The sequence below is a fragment of the Cetorhinus maximus genome, chromosome 13, assembly GCF_964194155.1.
Source record: "Cetorhinus maximus chromosome 13, sCetMax3.hap1.1, whole genome shotgun sequence".
NCBI lineage: Eukaryota > Metazoa > Chordata > Chondrichthyes > Lamniformes > Cetorhinidae > Cetorhinus > Cetorhinus maximus.
Window position 1 is genome coordinate 33607856 of NC_135891.1, and position 20325 is coordinate 33628180.

The following is a 20325-nucleotide window of genomic DNA, read 5'->3' on the forward strand; positions in this document are numbered from 1 at the left end:
ATTGATCACTGTTCACCTTTTTAACTTTACCTTCACTTGGCATGGAATAGGACCTAATCCTGCTCTCAGCAAGCCCCACTGGGCCAATCAGGGATGCATCTAGTGGGATTCTTTACAGATTCTGAAAATGCCATCACACACACCCCCAAATTGCTGCCACCTCCCACTCCTCAGTCAGGATTAGCAGCTTATTATAAATGGGACAGAAAAGGCAGAAAATTCTGGAAACATTCAGCAGGTCTGGCAGCATCTGTGCAGAGAGAAATGGAGTTAATGTTTCAGGTCATTGACCTGTCATCCAGAGTGCTGAGGCATTTGAATTTAACAGCTGCAGACTGAATTTCCCTGCGCTCGGGACATCTAGTAGCTGACGGGAGGCAGGAGGTTCCACATCTAGCCATAATGTGCTTCTTTTTAGACTAATACTTGTGGGCCGTAAGGAGCAGGAGTGCTTCCCCTGGCTCCTCAAGAAAATCTTCTGCCATAACCTTTAGATCCCTGACGATTTCTCCCCCTCCACGGTTTCTCCCTCCCTTCCTTCTTGTTGCAATGCCCCAAGAACCACCACACGCCCCCCCCACCACTCCCCCCTCCCACCCAAACCCCTGATCTTCTCCAATTGCTGGGATTGTGCCCAGCTGTGGCTTTCTTCCGTTGACTCTCCTGCCCAGCAGCTTGACAGCCTCCAAATCTGGTCAGATGCCAAATAGGGAAGCACAGTAAATAAAATTCTGTTGGGTTCTGCCTTTATATTCAACAGGCACCTGTCATTTCCAGGCTTCCAGACTGAAATCACTCATTCCTGTTACCTCCTCACCTCCCCTAAATGTCAGGGCCATTACCTTAATGCCGCGCCTGTTTGCTGTTAAAGTATATGACAACTGAATTCTCAAGCCAAAAGAATAATGCTTGGAGTGAAATTCTGATTAGACAGTCATGCTACAATTCCCGTTACAAAATACTTTAGCTTGAGAAGAGCCTGGCCTCTGAAGAGCACCCTTTCCTTCACCAGGAATAGATGCAGAAAATGCTGGAAACACTCAGCAGGTCAGCCAGCATCTGAGCAGAGAAACAGAATTAATGTTTCAGGTCGATGACCCTTCGTCAGAACTGAGGAAAGATAGAAATGAAAGAGATTTAGAGCAACGGGAAGGCGGGGTGAAGGACAAAATGGAAGGTCTCTGATAGGGCGTGTAGTATTCAATTGTTTGGTGTTTCATTGTGTGTGTCTGTTGACTGTCCTCTATTTGCTTTTACTCATGTCTGGGTGCGGTTACAGAGAGAACCAGAAAGCAAACTGAAAGATAACAGCTGGAGGCATGACAGTGCAGACATTTTAAAAGCACTGTCATAAAGCTGCTGTTTAGACATAGAGACTGATGTCATTTCTGCATATCTCCAAGACATAAAACACAAGTGAGTGGCAGGCAGGAGTGATTAAATGACAAAAGGTTTAATGGTACAAAATCCAAAGGGAGTGTAATGGGTTTAATAAAGAAACAAAAGATGTGTCCATATGAGGTGCGAATGGTTGCACAATAGCTGCCTGAATGCAATGTGAAGGGATAAAGAAAAAAATGAGACAAAACTGAACCAGCAAAAATAAAGAAACAAAATAGAGGCAGAGATAATGGATTGAATATTACGCTCCCCACCAGAGGGTTTACAGGTGGGATTTGGGGGGGGAGGCAGGGGGGGGGGATAAAATTTCCTGGATGGCCTTCCCATTGCCCTCCTGTCCGCCTCAACCTCTCCACAATTTTATGGTGCGATGGGCGAGGACTAGGCCGGCCTTCCCACTCTTGCCCCTGTTGAGACCCTTAAGTGGGCAATTCATGACTACTTTAAGGGCTGTTCCTGCCCAGCCTGATTTCCTCACCAACTGAAAAATCCTGCCCTATAATCTAAAACTGTTGACGTCAATGTTGAGTCTAGAAAGCTGTAGAGTGCAAAATTGAAAGATGAGGCCCTCGAGCTTTCGTTGAGCTTCATTGAAACACTTAGCAGACCAAGGACAGGAAGGTCAGAGTGGGCGCAAGGTGGAGAATTGAAATGACAAGTGACATCTTTAGCTACTGTGGCATTTCCACAGTATTTATCATTGTAACTCCCCTGATGATATTTATAAGTTAATACCCATCAGAAACTGAAAATTACAACACAAACTAATTCACCATGGCAAACAGCATCTTTATCTTTAATATCTTCTCTGTTCAATTACAGATGGAAAGACACAGGAAAGCACTTTACATGCAGGAATAGACAAGTATTGTTTCAGGCTGCTCTTTCCCAATACTCAGTATAAGATTACTGTGTACACACGCCTGCAAGACATGGAAGGACCTGCTGTTTCTGTTCTTCAATCTACATGTAAGTTCCTTTGTATAATGGATTCTGGCTTTGTTTTATCCCATTCAAAGTAAAAAAAAAAATCAGTACATGAAGAATTTAATGAAGCTCACACTAGCACAAGTTGTATCAAAGTATTTTAGTTTGAACAGTATGAAGTCCATTTAGATCAAATAATACAGCTCTAGCACTTAAAATATATTTGTTATGTTAACAGTTGCCAGTGGAGCTCCCCAAACATGTATTATATGTAGGTGGTTTCTTCCTTAGTGAAGCTCCCTTATGAATTCCCTGAATAATCCCTTGGGATCTGTCCTGACAAGGAACTGTTTGTACAACATCCTCTCCATTCATATTTTGGCCCATCCAGTGTCCCCAGTAATATCTTGGCTGTACTTTAAAGGTTGATTTTATGAAATTTTGCTTTCAGTAGGGTACAGATTGGGAACTGAGGTACACATTTCCCACCATTTTCCATTGTAATGCTATTTTACCATTGGTGCATTCTACTTTTTGCCTCCGAAATCCTGCCCTCCTGATTGTGATAACTTATCATTGGCATGCTTCCGTAGTGGTGAACGTCCTCTCAGATTTTATGGAAGTGGCTACTCTGATGTGGGTGTCATAGCCAAATTCAGTACTTTATCATCCAACATCCAATTCCGAGCATGAATCATTAGTAGATTTTGCTTTTCTACCCAAGGGCACTCAGCCAGTACATGAAGAAATGTTTCAATGGCTGAAGTCAACTGACTGAGCATAGATCAGGGATTGAAACTTAAACAATCTGTTCTATATGACCATTTATCACTGAGTCATTGGAGAGTTCTCACAAGCAAATTTAATCACAAAATTATAATAGAAATTCAATACACTTTGGTGTTGTGTTAAATTACACCTGAGTAACAATGAAAACTTTTGAGACAGTTTCTTTTGTGTGAATGTAGATTTCAGGTTTGGAAGTCAGCATTTCCCATGTGGTATTCTGTTGATTATGGTCAAAAAAAAGTTCTGCAAAGTGTGCTGACCTTTGGGCCTAGATTTCTGACCTGTACTTCGTCCACAAGGAGCTGGGATTACAATTTCATTAAATACACTATAGTGATTTACTTAGCAGTATGACCAACACAAATAAATTAGTGTGTTAGGCTGGTGGATACAACTTGTGAGCTATTGAGACTATTTGCCATTTAGCCCATTCGCTCATTGTCGATCACTTGTGAGTAATGTTTAATTTCTTGTTTTGCAGTCAATGCTGAAATCATAGTATAGTGGATGGGATAATTGGGTAATCTAATGTGTTCAATTAATATGAAGGTCTTGTAGCATAATGGTATTGACCTTACCTCTGGGCCAGAAGCTCTGAGTTCAAGACCCACTTCAGGACTTAATGGCCATGGAAGGTGCATTCATAATGTGGACAAACAGGTTGATTATCAGCCTGTAAATCTTTCCAATACGCCTGATGGCAGGTGGTAAAGAGCGGGAGAGTTTACTGGTCAGCTAATCCACAGAAGGCAATGGCAAACAACTGCAATCCTTCGCCAAGCATAATCATAGACCAATCCAATGGAAGAGCATGGTTGCCAGCATCCACTTAGGCATGGTACCTGAAGGAGGAGGAGGAGTGTATGAATGGTGAACCTGTGACAACATTTAATGCCACGACCTTGTAGTGAACAAATATGAATTCTGTTGTTTGAAGGATTTATATCTTCATGAAAGATTGATGTCATGCACACCACCTCTCCTTATCCACAATGAAGGCCATTTACCATTGTTAGGGAACTCATAAAAGAGCTCATTAAGGAGGTTGTTGAGATTTTCACCAGGGTCACACAGGCTGCATGTATTGTCTACAGCGTCAAAGCACACAGTGGGGAGCCAGTCATGTCGCACCAGAGAATTAGCTGGGACCTGTGAAAGGGGGCTTGTCCACTGGGAGACAGGTGCCCTTGGCTTAGCACAGGTGGCAAGGAAAATTGGTTGTCAGTGCTTGGGCAGTGCAGGGCAGCGGCATGAGTAGGAGGCAATGCTGCCAAACACAGTTTTGTGGGGGACCTCTCAGCACAAGGAAGGCAGTAGCTGTGAGCGGAAGCATGACTGTCAGACTTTGGGCCCAGTGGCGATAAAGGCATTACACTTCTCAGGAAGCCCAGAGCCCTGGGCATTGAGAGTGCAGAGGAGAGGGTGAGAGGCAGGAAGACAACAGACCATAGAGTCACGTTGAGATAGTTTTGGTCGGAAGAATGAAAAGGCGACTTATTATTTAACTGGAGAGAAACTTTAGAATGCTTCAGTGCAGAGGGATCTGGGTGTCGTGCATGAATCGCTGAAAGCTAGTATACAGGTACAGCAGGTAATAAGGAAGGCAAATGGAAATTTGGCATTTATTGCTAAAGGAATAGAGTATAAAAATAGGGAAGTGTTGTTGCAACTGTACAAGGCATTGGTGAGACCGCACCTGGAGTACTGTGCACAGTTTTGGTCCCCTTATTTGAGGAAGGATATAGTTGCATTGGAGGCGGTTCAGAGGAGGTTCACTAGATTGATTCCAGAGATACAGGGCTTGTCTTATGAGGAGAGATTGAGCAGTTTAGGCCTATACTCGCTCGAGTTTAGAAGGATGAGAGGAGATCTAATTGAGGTATATAAGATGCTAAAGGGGATAGACAAAGTAGACGTGGAGCGGATGTTTCCTCTTGTGGGGCATTCTAGAATGAGAGGCCATAGTTTTAGGCTAAGGGGTGGTAAATTTAAATCAGAGATGAGGAGGAATTACTTTTCTCAAAGGGCCGTGAATCTGTGGAATTCACTACCTCAGAGTGCAGTGGATGCCGGGACACTGAATAAATTTAAGGAAGATTTTTAATTAGTAACGGGTTGAAAGGTTGTGGGGAGAAGGTGGAAAATTGGAGTTGAGGCCAAAATGAGATCAGCCATGATCGTATTGAATGGCGGAGCAGGCTCGAGGAGCTGAATTGCCTACTCCTGCTCCTAGTTCTTTTGTTCTTACGCTCTATGGACAGAATTTTACCTTCCATGGGCGAGCGGGCACCTGGCCCGATCCGGTGTAAAATTGCACAAGAAGACGTTGGGCGAGCGTCCTGGCGTCATCGCGGACTCGAGCAATAATTCGCTCGGCGGGTGCACACAAAAGTCAGAAGCGCACCTGTTGACAATTAAGAGGGCGATTAAGCCCATTAACAGCTCAATGGTCTCTGATTTTTCATGGCCCATTCAACCTTATGGTTGGCGGACGGGCGAATTGCCCAGGCAGACTTTGCATTTTTCATCAAACCTCATCCAAGGGTAGGACAAAATTTTCCTTCTGGAATAAAATAAAAACAAATACCTGTGGACAGCATTTTTATCAGCTATATTTTCAGGTGAATGATTGTGATGCATGGACATTTTCTTTTGCAGCTTTTGAAACTTTTAGTTGAGCATTTTCAGGCCTGCAGCTCCCTGAGGCAGCTGTCTGCCTTCAGGGAGTTTTCTCACAGATCTCACCCGCGCCCGCGGAAACGTCATCGCCCGCCCTCTTCCCGCCCCCACCCCGCCAGTGCTGAGCTTTTCAGTGCGTGTTTCACCCATTAATTGGCCAGCCAGCGTGATATCGCAGTTGGTAGCCGATCGCAATGGGCGGTTTGTTTCCCTATCGCTCCCGGGCCCGCCGACTGCGCACGCCCGTCGTAGGTGAAATTTAGGCCCGTGTCTCAGAGACATTCTGAGGGGTCTGTAAGTGCCTTGGGCATACACTCCTCCCATGTTCAGCAGCAGGATGTGCCCTGAGGCTCCTCAGCTGGTGCGTCTCTGGGAAGGTGAATACCCAGAGACCTGTCCTGAGGGTTGAGGGTAACCCACCTTATCAGAGCGCATCAAGCCATTGAACCTTATCCTGCACCGGATCCAACTTCTTCTGCCACACTTCTGACATTGGCAGCAATGTCCATCCTGGCATGTTTGGATTGTACGGTGCCTCCTCCTGCCTTCCTCTTCCTCACAGTCTCCAGGCTTGTGTCTGAAAATCGAGGGGTTGCTCTGCCCCAGGTTCCAGGCCTCTGGCTTTCCTGAGACATTGTGGAAATGGAGTTTTTTCCTTACTCCACACTGTGCAATCTCAGTATGGTAATGGCCACTGTGGTGAGTTTAAATCGGGCCCACTGTGGTGAGTTTAAATCGGCTGACTCACCTCCGTTCCCACCCCCAGGGCTGTTAATTGGCCGCTGAATTTATGTTCGGGACCTGGAAAGAGTCCCAGCTTCTGTTTTCCTCCCTCGGCAATGAAAATCCAACCCGTAATGTCTTTCATGACCTCAGGATGTCCCAAAGCACCATGCAGCTAATGAAGTACTTTTGAAGTATAGATATTGTTGTAACGTTAAATGGATAACCATCACGCAACAGTGATTTCAAGGCCACTGTTAGAATTGAGCTTCTCACATATAAAATAAGAGAGGAAATGGGTAATAATATATACAAGATGAATGCATTTCAGATATTAAAAATGAGGAATAATGGCCCACATCCTCTAATATGGGGAGAGGCCTCTGACAACTTATGTTGTTGATGAGTGTCGGGCCCCTGATGAAGTCCCAGTGTGCGCACATCCGTAGTTTACATAGGAAGTTTAAACGCCCGATTGCCAGTTTTACCCTGCCCAGATTATTCCGTGATTCCAACAGTGGGATCAAATGGCCAGGACCACGGAGACTTGGGCTGTTTATGCGATAGTTAACTTGGTTTTTACACGGATTTATTTAAGTGTTTTCATAGCAGATATAAAACCAGTGTAACTCTTAAGTTAATTAGCTAGAATGTCAAAGCACTCCAGCACCCACAGCAATATTCACACCCAACCCCCTTCTGGCAATGTTCACTCCCCACCCCCGACAGTGTTCACCCCGCCTCCCGGCAATGTTCACACCACTCCCGGCAATGTTCACCTCCCCCCCCACACCAACAGTGTTCATCTCCCTCTCCTTATAACATTCACACCCCCACCTCCTGGCACATGTTCACTCCCCCCCGCCCCCAACTGTTCACCCCACTTCTGGCAACTTTTATGCAACTCCTGGCAATGTTAACCACCCTCCACTACCCTCCCCCCAGCAATGTTTGCATCCACACCACACCCCCCCCCACCCCCCCACCCCCCAACCACAACCCTGTGACAATCCCCACCCCATTTTTGTGCGGTGAGGGAGGCTGAACAATGTTGGGGGTGAGGGAGGGGGTCAATGCTGTCGGGGGGTGGGAGGTGTGAACAGTGTCAAAGGGTGAGAGAGTGGGGTGAACACTGTCAGGGAGGGGTGAGGCTATGCAATTTCAAAGGTTGACAGCAACATTTAAAACCTGTGAGTCAATGAATTGAAGGCAGACCTTAAGAGACGTGTCCTAAGTTCATGATGAGAACAAAGGGCATGGCTGCATTGGAATTACACTCGACAATTTGCTTCCTGACTCTGTTCATCCCTTCAGGAGCCAGCATTGGAAGGTGCAAAGGCTCCAGTGTAAAATGGTAAATGGACAGAATAAATAGCAGTCAGCATCGGACGCTTTATCTGAAGATGACCAGAAGATCTGGGCCAATATCCTAAATCCTACACAATGTATACTGTTAAAGTATTTCAATACATGGAATATGTTAAAGTGGAGCATAAATTGTATTATATTACCGACTCATTTTAATGTTATTTGCAGCCAATTTTGGGAGCTGCAGTTGGAATTAAGCAAAATGAACTCTTTAGTAGAATTAGTTAACACAAGGATAACTTGCAAAAAATAAGCCATGATTTTTTTTCTTGCTGTTAGTGCCACTTCCAACAAGGTCTGCATTTGTTTCGACTGCTGTTCCTGCTGCCTTCAAAGGTAGGATTATCGTTGATTCAAATTGTATTTTTGCACTAGTTATGTGAAGCTGCTATCATTATATCTACTTGTGCAAGAGCTGGAGATGTTAATCTAATAGGTTGGATTTTGCTTTCAAGGCCGGCCATTCACTTGCCCAAGGACTAGTTATGGAATTTTGCACTGGAAATTACTGGAAATCAGAAAGCTAAAAGGCTTTTACAGGACATCTGGGACCTGTGTGAACCAATTAGACTGAAGAATAGTTAATGAGTATCTCAGGGTCTGAACTAGGAAGTGTAAGTTGGAATATTGAATTCAGTGTGAAGTCAGGAATAGAAAGTGAAATAAGAAGTGGGGAACAACCTCTTTGGTACTGAAAGTTAACTTTAGCAAGTGTTAAGTTCATTCCTTCAGGCTTTAATTGTTGTTGGAGGTTTGAAAAATGTCAATTTTGTTTTAACTTTTCCTTTCTGTATTTTATTTTTCTCTCTCTCTCTCTTCATTCAATCCTTCTTTCCCTCTCTTTATTTCTCTTTCTGTACCTAATGTGACATCAAACTCACCCACTTGAATTTACACTTTCTTCTCAGTCCTGGCACTGTTAATTTCACAATCTTTCAATCTGATTGGTTAAGGAGCAACACAATTGATTGCCTTGTTCACTCAGGTCCCAGATGTTCTGTTTCCCTTGCTTCACATTATTAGCTTGCACTCCCAGCAACTTGCCACACAGGGAAATCTAAAATCCTAGAGCAGTGCCACATGCTAGTGAGTACAGCAAGAGGAGGATAGAGCAAATGAACGTGTGACTAGAGAGATGGTGCAGGAGGGAGGGTTTTAGATTTTTGAGGCATTGGGACCAGTTCTGGGGCATCTGAGACCTATAAAGGCGGAGGGATTACACCTTAGCAGCACTAGGACCAATATCCTCTCAGGGAGAGTTGCTAGTGCTGTTGGGGATGATTTAAACTAGCTTGGCCAGGAGAAGGGAAACAGGAAGGGAATTCAAATAGGAGAGAAACAATGCTGGTAATGGTAGGCAGAAAAATAGTAAGCAAAATTGGAAGGCAGCAGTAACTAAGACCAGCATCAGATAGGGTCAATATACAGAAAAATGTTAAAAAGACAAAATTAAAGGCAGTCTATCTGAATGCACGCAGTATTTGCAACAAGGTAAATGAATTAAAGGCACAAATAGAAGTAAATGGGCATGATCGAATTGCCATTAGGGAGACATGGCTGCAGGGTGACCAAGGCTAGGAACTGAATAGTCAAGGGTATTCGACATTTAGGAAGGATAGGCAAAAAGAAAAGGAGGTGGGGTAGCACTATTAACAAAGGATGAAATCAGTACATTAGTGAGAGAGGATCTTAGATTGGTAGATTAAGGTGTAGATTCAGTTTGGGTGGAGCTAAGAAACAGCAAGGGACAGCAAACATTTATGAGAGTTGTTTAATGGCCACCAAGTGGTGATAATGTAGAGCATGGAATAAATCAGGAAATTAGGGGTGCATGTAACAATGGTAGTAGAATAATCATGAGAGCCTTCAATCTACATATACACTTGGGTAAACCTAATTAGCACTAATGCCATGGAAGACAAATTCCTGGAATGTATACAAGATGGTTTTTTAGAACCATATGTTAAGGAACCAACTAAAGTATGGGTTATTTTAGATCTGGTATTGTGCAATGAGAAAGGGATAATTAATAATCTCGTTGTAAAGGAGCCTTTAGGGAAGAGTGACCATAATATGATAGAATTATACATTAACTGTGAAAGTGATGTAGTTCAATTCGAAACTAGGGCCTTAAATCTAAACAAAAGGAAATTACAAAGGTATGAGGGACAAGTTGGCTGTGGTAGATTGGGAAACTATATTAAAAGGTGTGACAGTAGACAAGCAATGGCATTTAAATAATGAATACATGGTTTACAGCAAATATGTATTCATTTGAGGCACAAAAACCCAACAGGAAAAGTGATCCCACCGTGGCTAACAAGATAAATTAAAGATTCTGTTAAATCAAAGTAAAAGGCTTATAAAGTTGCCAAAGACAGTAGGAAGCCTGTGGATTTGGAGAATTTTAGAATTCAACAAAGGATGATCAAGAAACTGATAAAGAAAGGGAAAATAGAATATGGAAGTAAACTAGCCAGAAACATAAAAACAGACTAGAAAAGCTTCTATATGCATGTAAAAAGGAAAAGATTAGCAAAGACAGACAGAGACAGGAGAATTTATAATGGAGAATAAGGAAATGGCAGAGAAACTAAACAAATACTTTGTCTCTGTCTTCAGAAGAAGATACCAAAGCCCTCCAGAAATATTAGAGAACAAAGGGACTAGAGGAACTGAAAGAAATTAGTATTAATAAAAAAGTAGTACTGGAGAAATTAAGGGGACCGAAAGTTTGTAAATCCCCTGGACCTGATGATCTACATCTCAGAGTGTTGAAAGAGGTGGCTATAGAGGTAGTAGATGCATTGCTGGTCATCTTCCAAAATTCTATTGATTCTATAAAGGTTCCTGCAGGATTGGAAGGCTGTAGCTAACAGAACAGATAAAGAGGAATAAGTGAATGTGGTGTATGTGAATTATAAGAAGGCATTTGATAAGGCCCCACATAGGAGGTTAGTAAGCAAAATTAGAGCACATGGGATTGGGGGTAATATACTGGCATGGACTGAGGAATGGTTAACGGACAAAATGCAGAGAGTAGGAATAAACAGGTCATCCTCAGATTGCCAGGCTCTGATTAATGGAGTACTGTAAGGATCAGTGCTTGGGCCCTAGCTATTCTTTATCAATCTTTGTTAATGATTTGGTTGTGGAGACCAAATGTAATATTTCCAAGTTTTGCTGAAAAAAGAGACATGCTGTTGAAGCTTTTCGCAGCCGCCTAGTTGTTCTAGCGCACACATACTGAAGTATTCCAAACAACTTGGCAGATTTTCACATGCAATGCTACCAGACTTTTCACTGCAAGGCCTCAAGGCCAACCCAGAGAAACATATCTGTAAACCTAACAAAGGGACTGGAATAGTCATCCTTAACGAATGTGACTAGATCAACAAAATGCACATCATTCTTAATGATGGGTCCAAATTTATTTCCATTGGACTGGCCACTAAGCATGACTGGACAGCCTTGCTTGAAAGCAAGTTACAAAAATGCCTTTTGGACAGTAACGAGCTGCCAGCTGGTATATATGATTGGATTTACCCTTAACAGCTCACTGCATCCGTGTATGGATGGGCTATCCAAGACACACAGAAGTGATGCCCCTTTACGCCCTATCGTATCTATGACTGGTTCTGCACAACATGAATATTGCAAATGGTTGGGTGAGTTGCTACAACCAGTTCTGAGCAAGCTTTGCACATAGATGGTGAAGGACTCCTTCACCTTTGCGAAAACCATACAGGACTTACATATTGATAGCAAAACCGTGTCCCTGTGCTCGTTTGACATTGACAGCCTATTCACCAATGTATCGCTCAAAGAAGCCATAGACATTTGCATCATGTCACTATATCACGGTGATCTACATGCACTGTGATTGTCTGAATCTGAGTTCATTGAAGTTATGAACTCAGAAACTCATGCAGTCGAGTTCAGTTTTAACGACACCATTATGCCAAATAGATGCTGTTGCCATGGGATCCCCTCTAGGCCCAGTTCTCGTAAACATCTTTGCCAGTTTCCACGAGAAACGCGCCTTCGATGGAATGACACCTAACCTCCCACCCCTTGCATACTTCTGTTACGTAAATGATACATTTGCTATATTTGAATCCGCAGCTGCATGTAAGAATTTCCTTGCATAGCTTAATAGGTTCCATCCTGCGTTCAAATTAACCTTTGAAATTGAGCAGTCAATTGAGCTCACTTTCCTTAACTTGCTAGTTGAGAAATCTGCCAGTGGGTTCTTAACTGCTGTCTACCGCAAGCCTACCTTCATTGGTCAATATAGGCGCTGGGATTCCTACAGTTCCACATGCAATAAGATTGGCCTTATCACCAACTTCATAAGTAGGGGCCAAGCCATTTGCTCACCGTGCAAGCTTGATACTGAAATAGGGTGCACCAAAGCCATCCTGTGGGATAACAGCTACCCTGATCAGATCATTGCACACTGTATATCACATAAACTTATGAATGGCTTAAGGCCCACCACTTTCGGTCCTGAAAAGTGCCCAGTGTACCTCAGATTACCCTGCAAAAATTTGAGCAAGAGGTGAAGCTAGCTGTTTCATGCTGCTACTATGCAATAGCAACACGAGTGGCATTCTCCACTAACAGGACTAAAAAGACATCCTACCTATCACACAAATGAGTCATGTAGTATATGAATTTCAGTGCCGGTGTGATGCCAGGTTTGTAGGCCATACATCCCAATGACTGGAAAATCATATCAAACAGCATATCCCTTTGGCTGTTCACAACTGGCAAAACAATCCTAATTGTGCTAAGAAGTACACTAACAGCCAATTTAAGATTATCAGTTGGGCTCACAGTGTGGCTCACTTACGTGTGCTAAAAATTACTTATATTCACACACAGGGCCCTGTCCTTTGCAGACAAAAGGAGCATATCCATGCATTGCACTCTTTTAAATTAAATAAAAGTTGAGGGACAGCCATTCCCTGGTTCATTCCCCATGGCAATGCCTGAACCAATCAGACTCAACCTGTCTGATTTGAATTTAATCAAAAGCTTGGCAGTTAACTGCTTCCTGGTGCATTTTCCATGGCAACACCTCTACCAATCAGAGTCCATTTGCCAACCAATCAGCAGTCTCTTCTCATGCAGTATAATTGTTGTTCCCTTTCAATTGGTATTCTTGCAAATTCTGTCCTGATGAGTGCAAGATGAAAAGCTTCAACTGTATGTTTCCTTTTTCAGCAATACTCAAGTCCTGTACTACCAAATGACTATTTCCAATTGGCTGATAATGCAAAACTAGGTGGGAATGTGAGTTGTGAGGAGGATGCAAAGAGGCTTCAAGGGGATTTAGACAGGTTAAGTGAGTGAGCAAGAACATGGCAAATGGAATATAATGTGGAAAAATGTGAAGTTATCCACAGATTATTTATGCAGAGTATTTCTTAAATGGTGAGAGTTGGGAAGTGTTGATGTTCAAAGGGACCTGGGTGTCCGTGTTCATGAGTCACTGAAAGCTAACATGCTGGTGCACAACAAGTGCTATGTTAACCTTTATTGCAAGAAGATTTGGATAGAGGAGTAAAAATGTCTTGCTGCAGTTGTACAGAGCCTTGGTGAGACAGCTATCGTGTACAGTTTTAGTCTCCTTACCTAAGGAAGGATATACTTGCCATAGAAGGAGTGCAATGAAGGTTCACCAGGCTGATTCCTGGGATGGCGGGATTGTCCTGTGAGGGGAGATTGAGGAAATTGGGCTATATTCTCTAGAGTTTAGAAGAATGAGATGTGATCTCATTGTATCAGTATGATTGACAGAGTGCAGAGAAGATTTACTAGGATGTTTCCGGGTCTTAAGGGGTTGAGTTACAGGGAAAGATTAAACAGGTTAGGACTTTATTCCTTGGAGTGTAGAAGAATGAGGGGAGATTTGATAGAAGTTTACAAAATTGTGAGGGGTATAGACAGAGTAAATGCGTGTAGGCTCTTTCCACTTAGATTAGGAGAAATAAACACAAGAGGACATGGCTTTAGGGTGAAAGGGGAAAGGTTTAGGGGGAACATTAGGAGGAACTTCTTCACTCAGAGAGTGGTGAGAGTGTGGAACGAGCTACCATCTGACGTGGTAAATGCAGGCTCACTCTTAAGTTTTAAGAATAAATTAGATAGATACATGGATGGGAGAGGTCTGGAGGGTTATGGACTAGGTGCAGGTCAATGGGACTAGCGGAATAATATTTCGGCACAGACTAGCAGGGCCGAATGGCCTGTTTTCTGTGCTGTAGTGTTCTATGGTTCTATGGTTCTATGGCTCAACAGGGTAGATGCAGAAAGGATGTTTCCCCTGGCTGGGGATTCTAGATCCAGGGGGCACAGTCTCAGAATAAGGGGTAGGCCATTTAGGACTGAGGTCAAGTGGAATTTCTTCACTCAGAGGGTGGTGAATCGTTGGAATTCTTTGCACCAGAGGGCTGTGGAGGCTCAGTCATTGAGTATGTTCAAGACAGAAATCGATGAATTTCTAGACACTAATGACATCAAGGGATATGGCAAGTGTGCAGGGAAATAGTGTTAAGGTAGAAGATCAGCCATGATCTAGTTGAATGGCGGAGCAGGCTTGAGGGGCTGAATGGCCTACCCTTCCTCCTATTTCCTGTATTGCAAGGGCAAATCTACCAACGGCAAAAACTGTTAGTTGCCTGGCCACAGCAAATTATAGTCCATTATTTAAAAACTAAAATTAACTTATAGTTAAACCTGCAGTTAATAAAATGGCTACATCATTTACAGCTCATATTGGTGCAAATCGTACTGCTTTTAAAGAAGGAAACATATGATCAGTTTATTCACACTAAATTGTTGTCTAAGTTGTCTATTCTGCAAATTTAGCAGCAATGTAACCCCTAATGTAATTGTGATTTTGGAACAGTGGGGCAGATGTTCAACCTGTCACTTAGATATTAATCTATGCTTTGCACATCAGCCGCTGTTATAGAAACTGTTTCCAGCTCTACAACCGGGCAAAAAGTTCAAAATCTAGCCCATGATTTTAGTATTAAAGCTGTGTTCAAAGGTACCTTTCACTCTCTAAACCACAAGGTGGTGCTGTTGCTCTTTGGACACTGATTTGATTAAATTAAGCTTATCACAATTCCTTTTTCTCAAATAATAGTTATGTATTTGCAGTGAATCAGCAAATCGTTTAATTTTGGTAAATCAATAGAAATTAATCACTTTTTAAGGAGCTAGTATTTTTGAAATGCCTGTCAGTTATACTGATGCGACTGGTCCTTGAATCCTTGGGTTCCAGGTGATTAAAAACAGCAACAGACCCTGAGAGATGGCATTATTTATGGGAGCTCGTTCCTGCCTTGATGTGCTACATCTAAATATCCTGATGACTGGCCAATTCAACAGACCCTGCTATTCTGCCACTTGCTATCAGCTAAACATGAAAACCAATGAGGAAGGCCATTTAGCCTATTTTAGTTCCTCGATCCAGAAAGACCCTACAATGCCCCCAGTTGTTATCCAGTAGTTTCTTAAACAATTCTAGGGTTTTCGCTGTCACTATATCACCCAGAGAAAGTTTTCTTTACGTGAATAAAAACTTCCTGATATTAGTCCCAACTTAACTGTGGAATAATTTGCTGTTGTCTCCCTTTGTTTCACCCCTACACATCAGTTGAAGTAATTTTTGGATCTGCCATCTCCATACAGTTTGCTATGATTTATACTCCAATAAGATAATTTCTCGTTTACCTCTATTTGAGGTTGAAGAGCGTAAGTTTCCACAGCCTTTCTTGATGCCCTTCTCCTCGAAGGATCTGCCTTGTGGCTGTTCTCCTAACTGACTGCAGTGTTGGAATGTTTCCTGGGTGTCCTGGTCACCCGATCGACCACAATACCCTATAAAGGAATTTAACAAGCACTAACAGTTTTGGCATGAGATGCCCTTACCAATGCTGCACTGCTTGCCAGCTGTCCAATGCTCTATTTGCTTGTTGTTCACTGTTCTGCTGAAGCTGACATGCTGAATGCTGGGTCTGCTAAGTCCCATAGATCATTTCAACTAAATCTTAGCTATTTCAACACCATCCACAGAGCATGTATGTTGTCCATTTTTCTCCCTATATAACAATACTTCATACTGTCTGTATTAAAGTTCACCTGCCACTGTTTTACCCGGTTACATATTTTGTGCAGCTTATTTTGTATTTCCTCCTCGGGGTCAGCTGCCCCTCCTCATTTGGTATTATCTGTAGATCTGACCAATGCATAGGGGCTTCTGAATCCAAGCCTCTGATGTTCCAAAACAAAAACAGAAATACCTGGAAAAACTCAGCAGGTCTGGCAGCATCGGCGGAGAAGAGCAAAGTTGATGGTTCGAGTCCTCACGACCCTTCAACAGAACAAAGTAGTTTGGATTTCCAGCATCCGCAGTTTTTTGTTTTTATCCTTGATGTTCCAATACTGACCTTTAAGGCACTCCACACAGTATTTCTTCGCCTTTCTCCTCCCTTTAAATAAATACTCTAGTTCCGGCTGTTTTTGTTGTAGGGCGTTGGATATGGTCCAATAGGTCTTAATGAAGTCTTTGTAGTCTTAAATAGGTTAACTTTGGCCAGGATTTTTAGATAAACGTGCAGGCGCACGCCTGACCTGATTGGACGCAAAATCGCGCGAGATGACATTCGGGCAAGCGCTCTGACGTTATCCTGCGCTAGCGCGATATTACAGTCAGCTGGCGCGCTTTTGTGCACACCTGCCGACAATTAAGAGGCCTATTGAGGACATTAAAGTTGTAATTGTCTCTGATTTTTTGTGGTCTGCCCAACCTTACGGTTGGCAGACGAGCGAATCGGCCAAGCGGACTTTGCATTTTTCATTACACCTCAGCCAAGGGCAGGATGAGGTTTCCGTCATTAATTTTTAAAAAAATCTATGGACAACGTTTTTATCACACTCATGTTCAGGTGACTGATTGTGATGCTTGGACATTTTTTTCCTTATTTTACAAACGTTATTTAACTGTTCTAAATTCTTCAGCTCCCTGGGGCAGCTCTCTGCCTTCAGGGAACTTTCATTCAGCACTTGCTCTCACCCGCACCCACACTTATGTCAGTGCCCACCGCCCTCCCACCCCCACCCCAGCAGCGCTGAGCATATCAGTGCGCGCTTCACGCTGACTGGCCATTAATTGGCCAGCCAGCGTGAAATCGCGGTCAGGGGCTGATCGCAGTTGGCGGTCCATTCCCCAGCCAAACCCGGACCCGCTGATCGTGCCTGCCCGCTGACCTAAATATCCTGCCCTCTGTTTATTTATTAACTGCAAGAACTATGTACATATATACAGTAAAGGGTTCAAGCTAGGAGCTGTCTCCGTGCTTGCTTGCGCACACAGCTTTGTCCACCACTAGACTGACCCCCAGGTGTGGGTCATGTGTTCTCTTACATCACTATGTGGCCAGAACTATACTCAGTCCCACGTTAACCCTATATGTGCCAAACCCTTACACAACACCTTCCCCAAGCCTTTATCCAATGTAATTCATGTTATTCTAGCTTACCCCATGTATTTACATCATTATTGCTACCCTATCTCCCCCCTTCAAGTCACTGAGTTCATAGGTTCAGGCAGTCTGGACACCTTATAACCCTTCCGTAATTTGTTTGCACTACTGTCAGGGGAGTGGTAAACTCTGTTGATTTGGAGGTTGTTCTGACACCTGGGAATCTTTTTATCCGCTTTTTCTAATCCTTGGTATTGAACTGCCCTTTGTCGATTTGGTAGTTGGGGTGATAGATAGTTGTTGATTTATCCATCTTTTTTGGGGGTGGACGAACGCTGTACTCACCTCCATAGTGCTTTTTCCTCTTCTTTCATCATGCAGTTCCCTCTGACGCATACATTTCAACAATGGAACCTTCATTCCCACTTGTTTCACAATTTTAGCCAAATTTTTGACTTCTTTCTTCTTTTCCAGTTGTTTTTCAACCTTATGAATCTTTTCATTCAGCTCAGTAACAACTCTGGTAAGTTGTTTTGTTTTTGTTTCAGAGTTATCTACAGATCGCTTATATAAGTCTAACAACTTCGCCTGGGCATTCAGTTCTTTTCACAATCTTTCTTCCATGGTCACTGACTGTTCCTTAGACTCTTTCAATTCATTCATTAGATCCTCAACCTGTTCTGTAAAGTTCACCTTTTCTGTTTTTAAAGTTTGGATTTGCTCTTCCATACTGCGCATCTCACCCTTCATGTTGTCCAGGTTGGACTAAAGCTCAAGACGTTCATCAGTTTTGGTTGTTAATCCTTCTATCAAGCAGCTGTTCTGATTCATCAGCAATTCCTTCTCCTGTCTTCGGCATTTAGCACAATGCCTACTAGAGACCTCTGATGCTTGAAGTTCATCAAGTTTTAATTGAAGATAATTTTTTGTTGAATTTGTTTCTACAAGTTCATCTTTTAAGCATTTCAAGCTCTCTTTCAAGTGCTCTTCTATCTGTGAGCAACATCCCAGTTTTCTCATTAGATCTCATTTTTCCTTATCCGTCGCATCTTTTGTGCATGAAAGTTGATTCTCTACACTGATCAGTAATTCCTCTGTGCAATTGTTCAAGCTCGCATTCTGTAACTGTGCTTTTGCTAATTGTTTTTGAGACTCCTCACGTCCTTTTGTGAGGACTTCTACTTTCTCTTGCCATTCTAAGTTCTTGATTTTCATCCCTTCATATGTCTCCTTGGAAATGTAATGTTTTTTCCAAGTTTTCTTCCAAATGTCCAACCATTTTCTTCAGCTCTTTAGTCTCTTTCTTATAACTCTGTGGCACCTCAAAAAATTGTTTGTTCAGATCTTGAACAGTTTGGTTCATTGATGACTTCAATGCCTCACGCATTTCCAAGGTTATATTCTCAGCTTGAATCTTGAGTTACAAACCTTCCAATTCAGTTCTGATACAAACATTTTCCAACCTTATTTCATTTTCCGTTTGCAGGGTTTGTTTATTTTGAGTTTCAATAGTTAGCTTTCCTTAATACACATCTAGGTGCTTGCTCTACACTGTCACCTGTTGCAGTTCAGGTAATGTGTCAGGATTTTCAATAAGATATCTTTCTGAGACTTTCAAAAAGTTCCCTGCCTCTCTGCCACCTTCATGAGGTTTACTTGAGTATTGTTTTTCTTTTCCTTTCAGCACTTTACTGGGGGCTTTCTGTGCCTCTTTTTAAATTCTGTGTGCTCCACAACTTGAAGATTAAAATATTTGTCAAAGGCTTTTAATATTTCATCAAAGCTGGTTGAGGATTCATCAATGCACTACATTAGAATTACTTCATCAGCAAGTTCACCAAACCAGTATAAAATGGTATTAATCTGGACCTTTCCTGACTTTCCACTTAGACCTGATGTATCCTGGTAGTTTAAAAATTCTCTTCTCCAGGACTCCCAATTATCCATTAGGTTTGGCCCTTGGATGAATCCAAACTGATCTGGTAAGTTGGACTTTAATCCATGGTTAAAAAATTTTAAAGGGTAGGTTCAGCTTTAAGAATTTGCTGACATCCAAGATGGTGCCACCATCTTCGTTTGAAGACGCTTGCCGGTTTTGGCGGGCTTCTGCTGTAATGGCACTCACACTCAGCCTTGAAACTGTTTTAAACAATGGCAGCTTGGATCGACTAGCTGCTGACTTCTCCGTTTCAGCACGATGCTTTAGCGTCATGAAGGAATTGAATCCTGGCCTTTGCTGGTCTTCACAACTGATTCTTTAGTCGTGATTCTTACAAATTAATTATTTTTTTCCTTTACTGAGCGAGCTCGGATGCCACATGTTCAGGCGCCGACTCGGGAATCTGATTTTTCTGATGGAGTTTTTAAATGGCAATTTCTGACCACTGGGCTATTCAAAAGTTTCTTCCTGTATCCTGGAATTTTTAAGTTTTAGCCCACTCCTGCTAGATCTGCTGACTCTGCACTCTGGGAATTGAAGCTGGATTCCTAGGGAACCTGTGGAGTCTTCTGCTGTAGTGAAGAATTTTCAATTTCTGCCTTGGGCTTCCAAGCCTCTCTTTGGAGCTTTTCCCTGGTGATTTTTTTCTGCATGTCTGCTTCTCGAGCTTTTCTTCAGGCCAGAGTACTTCTTCGAATTTTTGTTTAACCTTGCAAGATTTTAGTTTTTCTCTGCATTTTTTGCAAGGTTTTGGGTTTTTCCATTCCCTGACAACATGTTGCCGGGTGTTGGATATCATTCGGTAGGTCTTAATGAAATGTCTTAAGAGGGTTAGCTGTATGTATTTATTAACTACAAGAACTATGTACATATATACAATAAAGGGTTCAGGCTAGGAGTTGTCTCCATGCTTGGTAGTTCACACAGCTCTGTCCAACATTAGACTGACCCCCCAAGTGCGGGTCATGTACTTTGGCAGTACTGCACTCAGCCCCATGT

General features: G+C 42.7%; 1 protein-coding gene across 1 annotated transcript in view; it reads left to right on the top strand.

The window, feature by feature from the left end:
* LOC144688534 (collagen alpha-1(XIV) chain-like) overlaps positions 1-20325 on the top strand; it is a 203560-nt gene that overhangs the window by 107724 nt on the left and 75511 nt on the right. The window contains exons 24-25 of the mRNA XM_078555234.1: positions 2224-2370; positions 8167-8223. Of these exons, the coding sequence (XP_078411360.1) occupies positions 2224-2370; positions 8167-8223 (204 nt within the window). The remainder of the gene's footprint in view (positions 1-2223; positions 2371-8166; positions 8224-20325) is intronic.